The sequence below is a fragment of the Saccostrea cucullata genome, unplaced genomic scaffold (genome assembly GCF_032062105.1).
Source record: "Saccostrea cucullata isolate Sc308-1 unplaced genomic scaffold, CSIRO_AGI_Scuc_v1 ctg59, whole genome shotgun sequence".
In the NCBI taxonomy this organism is placed as follows: domain Eukaryota; kingdom Metazoa; phylum Mollusca; class Bivalvia; order Ostreida; family Ostreidae; genus Saccostrea; species Saccostrea cuccullata.
The window spans coordinates 82,408-94,648 of record NW_026930547.1 but is presented as its reverse complement, the minus strand read 5'-3'; the positions used below and the strand labels follow the sequence as shown (position 1 = coordinate 94,648).

At 33.9% G+C, this 12,241-nt stretch overlaps 1 protein-coding gene across 3 annotated transcripts; it reads right to left on the bottom strand.

Annotated features, from left to right (window-relative positions):
• Positions 1 to 2,238: 2,238 nt before the first annotated feature.
• LOC134228977 (uncharacterized) lies at positions 2,239 to 11,117 on the bottom strand. 3 transcript variants are annotated; one of them, XM_062710678.1, is made up of 2 exons: positions 10,868 to 11,117; positions 2,239 to 4,244 (listed from the first exon to the last, which is right to left on the bottom strand). In XM_062710678.1, exon 2 carries the CDS (start codon positions 4,235 to 4,237, stop codon positions 2,531 to 2,533), a length of 1,707 nt encoding a protein of 568 aa, XP_062566662.1. In that variant the 5' UTR covers positions 4,238 to 4,244; positions 10,868 to 11,117; the 3' UTR covers positions 2,239 to 2,530. The 3 variants fall into 3 exon arrangements, with proteins under 3 accessions (XP_062566662.1, XP_062566661.1, XP_062566663.1); XM_062710677.1 differs by lacking the exon at positions 10,868 to 11,117 and adding an exon at positions 9,516 to 9,635; XM_062710679.1 differs by lacking the exon at positions 10,868 to 11,117 and adding an exon at positions 9,560 to 9,635.
• Positions 11,118 to 12,241: the final 1,124 nt, after the last annotated feature.

The following is a 12,241-nucleotide window of genomic DNA, read 5'->3' as shown; positions in this document are numbered from 1 at the left end:
AAATCCAGATCTGTAAACATGATTATATCGATCAGAGTGCACTATTATACATGTACTAACATTGTATCATACATTTTGAAATTTAAGAACAATCACAGCTGGAAGACTACATTCAGCCTATATCGATTTATCCACGTGTTGTAATTAAATTCACGGCGCTTGTTACCTGGAGCTTATAAAGCCGTTAACAAAGGTTGCCAGGGGTAGCTAAGGTATACGCCACAGCGACTATGTGTTTTCATTGACCGTAGAATCTTCTATAAATTATTCAAAGGAATGGCTGTTACACATGATTGAATTGCAAGCTTTGTTGTAATAGTGTGCAATATCAAGGACCGGGAAAGAAAATGGCCACGTTGGCACTTGTAGTCAGAGGCATACATCTACTCTTATAGTCACTCAGAGACAAGCGTCTGTCATCATATGTCTATACTTGTAGTCAGAGGCATACTTCTGTCAATATATGTCTACACATATAGTTACATGTACCAAGAGGCATACGTCCGTCATAATATGTGTACATTGTAACCACTCTGTGTCATATGTCTACACATGACATAGTAACCAAGAGACATACGTCCGTCATAGGTCTACATCTGTAGTCAGAGGCATACGTCTGTCAATATATGTCTACATCTGTAGTCAGAGGCATACGTCTGTCAATATATGTCTACATCTGTAGTCAGAGGCATACGTCTGTCAATATATGTCTACAACTGTAGTCAGAGGCATACGTCTGTCATAATATGTCTACAACTGTAGTCAGAGGCATACGTCTGTCATCATATGTCTACACTTGTAGTCAGAGAAATACGGTCGTCATAATATTCTTTACTTGCAGTCGATTCGAATCATGATGGAATATCCACAAAAAAGAGAATATTCTGTGATCAAATCAAGTCCAGAACAATTTTTTGATTTTGCTTTAAATTGTTACATAGCTTAATTAAAATAGATCAAATTTATGCGAAAGAGACAAAAAGTCGTAAATACATGTACATGACTTTGCAAAATTGTATTTATTCTGGTAAAACAAAGTATTGCAAATAAAAGATACAGTTTGAATATCTAAACACTAAATTGGAAGCAAATGATGTACCCTTCAATTTCATAGGTTGGATAACTACTGGTATACATACCTTGTACGAGGTGAGACATGTACACGTATATATAAGTACACGTTTGTTTACCCTGCATAGTGTAAGATTACGGCCAATCAATCGTCTTGCTGACCAAACTTGACCAGCTGTAATTTCCTTAAAGAAGTCATCCAATTGCTTTATGTAGCCCCCAAACATTTACAATATCAACAGCAATGTCGTTCGAGTAAACATTTTCTCGTGAATTTCTTTTTAGAACAATAGAAAGTTAAATACTACTAGTATAACTACGTCTGTGACTTTTTTTTTAAGATGCTGAAAATTGTAAATTCAGAGAGATATGACAAAATTGCTCAATCAAGCTACTATAGAATAGCTTAATAAATCTATAATTAAATATAGGTAAATGAAGAGAGTGCTGGACCTTACAAATAGATATCCCTAAAAAGCTTGTAATTATTATATCAAATTACAGTTCCCTGAAAACTTAAAGATGTTCGTTGACTCCTTGCATCATTCGTTTGTCTAGGAACCTAGTTACAAAAATATATATTAAAAAGAGAGAAACGTTGCACTTATTATAACAAGAATTTAATGTCTGAAACAAGTAATTTTTTTTCCAATAAATTATAAAATTACAGGGTAAAAATTCACAAATCCTCAATACATCAGTAATATTTTATAAATTGGAATTTTTTAAACCTGGAAATTGCAATCGAAAGAAAGTTATAACATTGCACACTTACGTACCAACGCATTACACACACGCCCTCTTTAACACATCGTCCACACACATACAAGCACATATCACACAAATTGTCGAATTTTAACAATTTTTAGATCATTTGCTCTCTCTCCCCTTGGATACTGTAAAAAATGGTTGCTATATTTCGATTATATGTTACTTATGGTCTACTGCAGATTTCTAAATTTCGAAATATGTGTGTAGGTTGGGTGAGGGGGGTGTTAAGCCACACCATCATTAAAGATACAACCGCCACTGGCCACAAACAAACGACATTCAAGTCGAACTTTGATTTTCAAAAGTTTCAGCTGTGGCTTTTTTTATATTTATTAGTTGATAATTTCAAACTTAAATATACATTATAAGCTAATTCATATATCCTGGATATCCATGTATATCACCGTAACATTTATTGTGTCATTAGCCATTAGTACATACCACGCTCATCAATATACACCAAGTATACAAGTTATTGAGATATGCACAATTTATGTTCATTTTATTTCTACACTGCATGATATGGAAAAATCTCATTTCAATTCTTAACACGAAACAAAACTTTTGCAAAAACATTCAACAAGACGTTCATATTATTTTAATGATTCTCATAGAAAAATACTCAATATCAAAACGGATGTGTTTGAGATTCTTTGTTTTCAAGTACTCTCCTTGAGAGTCACTTGCGTTATTTCGCACAAGGATTACCATCTGGTAATTTGTCATGAGTCCTACACCACATTTCGTTACGTACAAACACAACGTCTAACGCATATCCATCTTTAAAATTCCCATCATTAGAAAGCTGAGAATGTTCACTGTATCCACCAATATTTTGGAAATATTTTCTTAATGCATTCAAATTTTCTAAAGCTTTCTCCACAACCACTTTCTGTCCGTCCCACACTCTGTACTCAATCGCCCAAACATCCACAGTAAAACGCTTCGATTTCAGTCCGTCTTTTAGAGACTCCAATATTGCCATTTCTGCGCCTTCAACGTCTAGTGAATAGAAATCAATATGGCTGACTTTGATTTTATTTAAAGCATCTTCCAAACTAAAACAGGGTACCACTATTTTATTTTGTTTGTTCAACATTTTGATATGATGTTGGTCAATGTGCTCCTCGACGCCCCCTACCCCGTCCCCCTTAATGAAGGACACGGTCTTCTGCGTGCTGGACAGACAAGCACACATTCTCCAGGCGTGGCGCTTCAGCTGATCTATTCGCCGACAGAGGTCAGGGTTGGCTTCGATCAGAAGACCTGTCCAGTTGTGTTTTCTCTCCAACCACAGCGTGTTGGATAGGAACTGTCCGTCGTGCGCACCAATGTCAACGAAGAATCCGCCATCTTTTTTAACAATGTCGTAAACCACTTTGTCCTGCTCGGCCTGGGAATACATTTTGTCTGCATTCTCCACTCTTCTAATAGGGTGAGGGGCCATGAGATAGTCTTCTATATGAAACACTTTCTCCTTTCCCGGGCAGCTTGTCCCGTTAGGAAAACTTTCTCGGGTTTTACACCATGTTGCTGTACGAACAAACACTACATCCAGAGCATAACCATCCTTGTTGTTTTCATCCGTTGACAACTGTGAATGTTCAAAATATCCTCCTATTTCTTTAAAGTAGTTTCTTAAGGCCATCAGATTCTTTATGGATTCGTCCACTACTATTTTTTGGCCATCCCACACTCTATACTCAATGGACCAAACATCAACCGTGAAGGCGCCCGACACTAGTCCAGGCTTCAAGGATTCTAGAATGGCCATCTCTGCTCCTTCAACATCTAGTGAATAAAAATCAATATGGTGAATTCCAATAGAATCCAGAATCTGCTCCAGACTGTAGCAGGGTACAGTTATTTTGTTTTTCTGGTCCAGCATTTTCATGTGGTGCTCATCGATGTGAGTTGCGATCCCTCCCACACCACCCCCTTTGATAAAGGAGACGCTTTTCTGAGTTCTTGACAAACACGCACATAGTCTCCAGGCATTCCGTTTTAACTGATCTATTTTTTCACAGAGTTCCGGATTGGCCTCGATCAGAAGCCCGGTCCATTCGTGTTTTCTCTCCAGCCAGAGAGTGTTCGACAAAAACTGACCATCGTGAGCACCAATGTCAAGAAAAAATCCTCCTTCTTTTTTCAGAATTTCGTACACCACTTCGTCCTGCTTGACTTGTGAGTAGCGTTTGTCCCTGTTTTCCACGTTTTCCACCCCAGCCTGCGGATGTAACAAATACTGTTTGTTCACGGTCCTTGTCACTTCAAATTCATCAACAAACTTCTTTGACCTCTTTGAACTGAAAATTTGGCTAGAGAAAATCCAAGCAGTTACACTGATAAAAGCCAAGCCAAGGCATATAGTGTTTGTACGCCACTGTCTCCTCATTCTAGATCTGAAAAAGAAAAAGAAATCCAAGTCAGTTGATGTAAATAAATTATCAGAGCTATTATTATATGTTTGTATTTTATGTGCCTTTCACGTATGAGATACGATAGACCTACTCCCAAGATGATGCGATTGCACTTTATAGTTCGTGTTGATCAGATTTTAGGATAAGATTTTAGTCAGGGAAAAATATCACAAGTGAAAAGAGATCGAATTTATATAGTATCTGCGTGGTTGAAGGGATGGGATGGTAACTATAGTATTCTATCGCTGTTCATGAAGAATAACTGAAATTTGTCTTCTTCTCATAAACAAAATATTTTCTGCGGTTGTTTAATTTGTGACCAATTTTAATTGATTATTTTAGTATTTATTATCTCAAATCTAAACAAAATAATCTGAAAGACCAGAAAACATTTTTTATGTGTACATTGTACTACGTTCTTGGTCACGGACCCGGAGAAAGGCCATCCCCTATTCACATTGAAATTTAGGCATTTGCATTGTTTTTGAAGGTTGCGGGGGGGGGGGGGGGGGCAGAAAAAATTGACATGACCCTTGTCTAAAATTTCTTGGAAAACAGACATTACTGCCAAATCCAATTTGGCCATTTTTAATGTCCCACCCTGCCCACAAATTATGTACATTTTGAGGAATGTACCTGTTTATAATTATACACCTACAAGAATTTTTTCCTCTTGGTCCCCCTTTCCTCTCCACGTTTTTGAAAAAGATAAATCCATTATGATAACATCTATACTTCCCCGACTTTAAGAGGAGTCAGCATGAAAGGAAAAGGGTCCCGCGAAGTAATGAAGTATGGACGCTTCTTTTCCTTTATCAGTTTATAAGTACTGAATGGGGACAATTTATAATGTCTTTTTAAAGAATTTGAACAGCAACTAAATTTAAGATCTCTGTGCAGTTTTAAGTATTTAACATATTCGAGTGCGTTTAAATTCATGTATACTTTCAATTTCACCAGACCATGTCAAAATAATAAGGATGTTTTTATTTATTGCTTGAAGGTCGCCAACAGTACACACTGTAATAGGGGTAAATGGTCCGTAACAGTGTTACATTTCGATGAAAAAATACCTGGTAGGCAGGTATAATTTCCCATAAAATAAAAAAAAACCCTTCAAGTTGATTCTTTAAATTGAAAAGAAAAATATCGACACTAAAATTTCATGGATAAAAGAGTTACTCGATAATAAAATAAAGCAGTGTGATGTAGAATCCAGTCATATACTGGTTAAATGTCTTAGCTAGAGAGGACAACGCCCCTTACAGAAAGTCATCCAGGTATGTTAGACCGAATACACAATACCAAAGACATGAGAGTTGTTTAACAAGTTTCACTTTATTATATACTTCAGTAAGTTTATCGTTAACAGTAGCGTTTTCACCATTTTGAAAGCCTGGATGGGGCTGTCCCATATTCCAACTTGAGAGAGGTTTTTTCAGATAAAAAATAAATACAATGAAAAATAAAATAACAAAAATTAAAACGGACAAAGGCAATCCTAAAGATCAAAACTCAACAAAAAAAAAAAAAAAAAGCGAGGGAAGGGGAAAAGACAGTGAGACAAGTGTCTCTGTTTTGAGCGTAAGCTTTCTCTTCACACAGAGAGAAATAAAACACATTCCTGGAAGCTCATTGTTAAAAAAAACAAAAACAAAATGTAAACGTTGATTTTAATGACAACGAGAAGTTGACAATTTTTATATGTACACTGTTTATTTTTTTATTTATTATTATTTTTTTTTTTTGGTGCCATTTTTATAGCACTTGGGAAAAGATCAGAATATATAGACAACTTTGCAACTTCTTCATGGCATTAAATTTGCAAGGACAACTTTAAAAAAAAAAGATTTAACTTCTGCATTTTTTCTTAAGTTACATCGTGTTCTAAAGTCTCCCCCTTCCTGTTTTTTAGCACTTTCTTCCGTTGTAGTATCCTATCTCGATTTTTAAAAAAGATTTAATCTTTTACCTTCCGTTTGAGGATTTCCCTTTTAATTAGTTTTCCATAAATCATTATTTCTAAAAAAAAATTGGATTTTAGCATTAATAAAAAATGTTATGAAAAGATTAAGACTAGAGGGCAATAGAATAAGTACATGTACTTGAAATTAAGTATTCTTCATAAACAAGTCTGAGTCAAATAGCAATAGAAAATTGATTAATAAATGTATGTTTTTTATAGAGGGATTTAGAGTGCTGTATATATGATAGAATATGATGGGTCAATAATAGTGTATACGTATTGATTCTGTATTTAGGGGCTATATACTTGCCATGGAAACGATAAATATTGAACAAATCTCATGTATAGAGAATGCTCTATTTTAAATACTAATTGATTCCATCTTGAAAATTCAATTCAATTCAATTTATTCTCTCAAAACCATGTAAATGGTACATGAGGTACAAAATCATATAAAACATATATACATATAATACAGTGGGTCAAGCAGAAGGTGATAATTAAGGACAGACAATACTATTAATTTTAGAAATAAATGTACATAATTGTTTCAAAGAATCAATATCATTTTGGCACATGATTTCACAAAACTTGATGATATTTGGGTTAGAACAAAAATTTTGGTTCAAATAAACTTTTCTTAGTTGGTTCAAAGCACTGCATTCTAATATATAATGATACTCATCTCCTATCTGGTTACTACTGCATAAGCTACAAACTCTTTCATTTCTTTGAGTACCATTCCATCTACCTGTTTCAATTGGGAGGTGGTGATTTGTGGTTCTAAACTTAACAAAAGTTTTTCTAAATTTAAATGATAACAGTGTTAAATATTTTTTAAATTTTTTTTTGAAAAAGAACACTGGAATTACATACATCGTGTTTGCATTAAATGATTTTCTGTGTAGCATTATTTAAGCCATACCAGCCAAAATTCTGTTAATTAGTCAAACAAATTAGAGGTTAGAATCTTGTTTTAAAATTTTCTTCATCTATAAACTTGAATTATTTTGTTTTCATTTTGTAAAATGCAGTAGTGTGGGTCATTTTCAAATGAGGCATAAATTGATTCCCAAAAGAAAAAAAAGTTTTAACAGCAAATATAAAACTGACGGTATTAATTCAATTCAAATTCCCTTCTTTTGACTGGTGTTTTGTAAACGACACATTGGGTTGTATATCGCCATAAAATTTTATATCACCCATCCATAAAATTTTATAACATGAGAAATAAAAATTTATTACCAGGTAGGATGCATTTATGATTCACAAATTTAAGAGAATATCTGCAGGTGGAAATGTGCAAAAATAGTAAAACGTCTCCTAAAATACTGCGGGGAGACGTACTAACAAGGTCAGCAGAAGGCTATGGTGCAACAAATATGACGCGTAAAATCTGTTAAAACACATTTTTCTTAAATATTCTTTTAACATCAACGTATGCTTTAGTTAGAATCTCCTTTATGTCTCATGAAATTTGAATTTGTCAATAAAATAGCATATATACACAATAAAAGGGCAAAACAATCATTTCCTCTTACGGTATAGTGGATGTCGTAAACGTAAAAACATAAATATATGGTACAAAATAAAATTGTGCAAACAAGATATGATTGTGAAACACTGATGCCCCCGTGTGGCAGCTTCTAGTAAGGGTTGAAGTTTTTCAAACGTAGGTCAAACTTCAATATCAATGTCAAAATTGCTGGTATTCAAAAGAAAGGTCTTGTCATAAGGAAATTCAATACTCTAGTAACTTGTTAAATATAACAGCCCTAGTACTGTGTTCAAAAGATATACTATATTAGCATACTCATGCACAAACTGCTTAAAAGTTATGGCTTAGGCTAAAGTTTAGATTTTTTTTTTGGTAAAAGTGGGTCAAACTCCAAAGTCAAGGTCAAGTTTTAAATTCGGTGGTACCCAAAGAAAGTTCTTGTCACAAGATATATACCTGTAAAACATGAAAGCCGTAGCACCACCGAATTTTTTTCTTCATTTATATCATTCATTTTTAAGGAAAGAATTTTTACAAATTTGAAATTTCGATAAATTCAAATCTTGAAGGGAGAGATTGTCAAATTGTCTCAAAACCGGAAGTGCTATTAATAAAGCAGCTACCCGTGGATAGAGCATATGTCCATCTCAGATTGTATCATCCACATTATGAGATAAATTTTCATAACCCAATTTCTTATCTTTTAATGAGAATTTTTCTCTATATATCAAGATTTCATAAACTTCAGTTCTATCACATTTTTCCTTTTGAAGCTACAGCATCTTCACGCCATAATCTCCCAATACTTTAAGAATTTAAGCAAATTTATAAAATGTTAGGATCTAGGATTTTCTCTTAAAATGGGGGAAGGGTGCACGGTATAGAAAAGGTGGATTTTCAAGTCTTTATGAAGTGATACGTTATGTTTATACATGTAAGATGCATTCTTCTAAAAAAAGTTCGAGTTCTTGGCATTTTCAGTAAAGTTTAGGTAAAACTTTGGCACTCCATACATTGCCATCTACAAAGATTTAGAATTTTTCAATTTAATTCTATTTTTTGTAGAGGACTGTACAGCCAACGGTCCTGCCAGATTAACCAGTTGTAACACAATATTACACATACCGTATTATACCTATTAATCATTAAATGTATCACAACACATAACTGAAGACATACTTCCTTATAAGTTAATTAATTAATCCTCCATTATAAAAATATATAGGTTTGAGGTTCTTCACTCTCTGTATTTGATTCGAAGGTTCCTACAATTTACAAGTTTTCCATTGAACTACATGTACCTTGTAATAATTATCACGGTGAACATGTTTTTTTGTGATTTGACGCAAGATTAATTAACAATAGTAAAAAAAGATCGCAAGTCGATCGTCAGATCATTTAATCCCACAAAAACCAGAATGAAATAAAGACATTTTGTCTAGTCACCTCTAAAAAAAGCAAGACGCACTGAGTTACTTTAAACTTTTTTTCTGCAAAATGATCAAAATTAAATTTTTACACACCATTTTCACGTAGTCCAAAAACATGAAAAATGTGTTATAATGTAGTCACTTAGGTTTTTTATCATTCAGTTTGAAACTGTAAAGAAATAAACTTCTAGCTGTGTTAAATCCATTACTCCCACCTGCAATGTTTGGGGAGAAACGAAAAGGCCTTTCCTTATTTAATAGTTTTGGGTAAAGTATCAGAAATGGACTTATATACAATGATATAATTAAAAATTAAGAATAATAAATGTAAAATGTATGCATAAAACTGGAAAATTTACCTAATACAGAAATACATCCTTTTCACGCTTAAATAAAGACATACCTGGACCGGCTATTAAAGTTTGGCTGTTCTAATTCACTCCCTTTGCTCCAAGTATTTCCTGTCCGTCCGTTAAGCACTAGTTTTTTTTTTTTTTTTTTTTTTCTTTTTTTTTTTTTTTTTTAAATTTCAGATTTGTATCCCTCTGTTTGTCCATAAGATTATTGTGCAATGATACAAAGCATATATTAAGTAATCGTAGTTAACAGATTAATGAGTAAAGGACACTTGCTTAGTTTTCCTGACCAAACACGAATTTTGACAATTGCATTCGCCATAACAAGCGACTTTAAAATGCAGAAGAGGGAGGGGGCATGAGCTTGGATATTAGAAACCACGCCTTGGACATTGGTTCTCTCTCTCTCTCTCTCTCTCTCTCTGTGTTCCAAAGTTTCTACTTTTAGTTTAGACCCGCCTGTATAATTTTCCCCACGTGTTTCATTTAGTACCAGTGTCCATTTGTATTTCTACAATACTGAAATTTAAATTAAATGTAATATTCGTCTTCAGTTTCGACAATTCTGTCAACTGTTTTAAAAACACTTAACAGTCCATTTCGACAGTTCTATCTATCGGTTTATGATTTGCAGTGACAATTTAAATTGACTATGAAGTGAAACCACTGGATCGTACAGGGTTGACATTTTATTACACTTGGTCGTCTAGATCATTGTGTAATAATACGTAGGGCTATCTCGGGGGGTCATTTTACATGGACGTATAACTTTGAGAGGTGGTGAAGGCAAAGCCTCACATGTACAGGCCATAAATACACGATACCTTTAAATCAAACAATTAAAGCTGTATTTGGTTTCAAAAGACGACCTGAACCGTGAATTTGAACTTTTAAGCTTAAAAAAATAAATGAATAAAAATAAACAGCAGTGTGGACACTTCTGATCTATTAAAAACATTGTTGTTGTAGATATTTACACGGCATTCTCTCGCTCATTCCTCTTTTAAAAGCCGTTATGTTTGTACAAAGGAATATGTGCAAATTGCAAAACAAGACCTTTTCATTGGACTCTAAACCTTCATATCAGAGAGAAAAACGTTGGGAAATGTGCACAGAGTGCATATGTATTTGACACGCCGAATAACTATCACACCCCTACCTTCCCCGACATGTTGCGATGTCAAAACTCTGCGAAGAATCGTTCTATAGATGTATATATTATATATATATATAGCAATATTCCTAAATACAGTTTTAAATGTTATTATTCTTAGACGTTGTGCGTGCCTCCACGTTACATAATCTTTAAAAGAATTCAATCAGAATAAATTTCAATAAATTAAAGAGATACTGACCATAATCTGACATCCGGGTACGGATCAAATTGACTGACGTATCCAAGACATGTCATACCTTGATCTATATAGGTATTGATTTTTAATACTGCTGAACCGGCATGTCACGGATGGCTGAAGCCAGCGGCCATTATTCATCAGGATTTTACCTTACAAAGCGGAGGAATCGGTAATCATTAATCCTTACAAGACGTTCCCAGTGTGAACCCGACACCTTAATTTCCATGCACTAATTATGACGTATTGTAAAAAAAATAATTAATGAAATATACAATGAATTATGCTAATTAGACAGAGATTCAGGAAACTAAATGTATGTGATTCAAGTATATGTTGGTAAACTTTTCCCGAGTACCATGAGATTTGGTGCCGAGCGAAGCGAGGGACCAAATCGAATGGCGAGGGAAAAGTTTAACAACATACTTAGTACATGCTTCACACGAGAAATTAAGTCCTTTGTGTCTCTGTCTATTTAATTACAAATCTTTGTGTGTTTCTTATTATTTAATCAAGATAACGATAGTTTAACCCTGACTGTTTTGTGTACAGGCCCAGATGTGATAATTACACCCTCGGGGTAATATCTACATGTCAGGTGACGGTCTACAGTGAGTAGTTTTCAAACACAATACAGGTTTACATCTATAGATTCAAATATCTCTGTATGAAGATAGTCATGTCATTTAAATGGATTTAAATAAGGAGCATTTTAGTTTTGTGGACACATGCATTATTAAACATTTGTTTTTGGTGGTAAAATTGATAAATTTCTCCTGGAAGACAATGAATTCCACAGAAAATGAAAAGCAGGAAAAGAAAGGTTTACGGTCGGATATACATGTACACTACTTGAGCAATATAGGACGGTTCCTGCGTATTTGAAACTCTTTAAAAAAATCATATTTAGACTTTTTGTTGTGTCCCAATCAGTCCATATCTGTATATTGATTCGAAAAAAAAAAAATAAATAGTAAGTAAAATTTTATTGTTTCTCACTTCTCGATGCGATAATTGTGATTAAAGTACCTATGTAAACGGTAAATCCTAAGTATTCAATCAATAGACATTTCTTAAATTTCTCTTTAACTTGTGATTTTAATATCAATTTTTATTTATTTTTTCATATTTTAATTTTAACTATAAAGTTTAATTCAGGAAGAAAGACAGGGGAAGAGAAAGAGATCTTTCTTCCTGTACTAATTTATGTAACTATGTAGATTTTTTTGACTATATAGCATATCAGGGTCCATTATTCATTGTCTGGTAACCTTGTCTTGTGTCCATGATCGTAACCTACCATTGGTAATGATTTGCTCAATAATTATGCACACAATGGCAGAGTCACCCAACCACGAAGCTTGGGCTTGGGGTGTA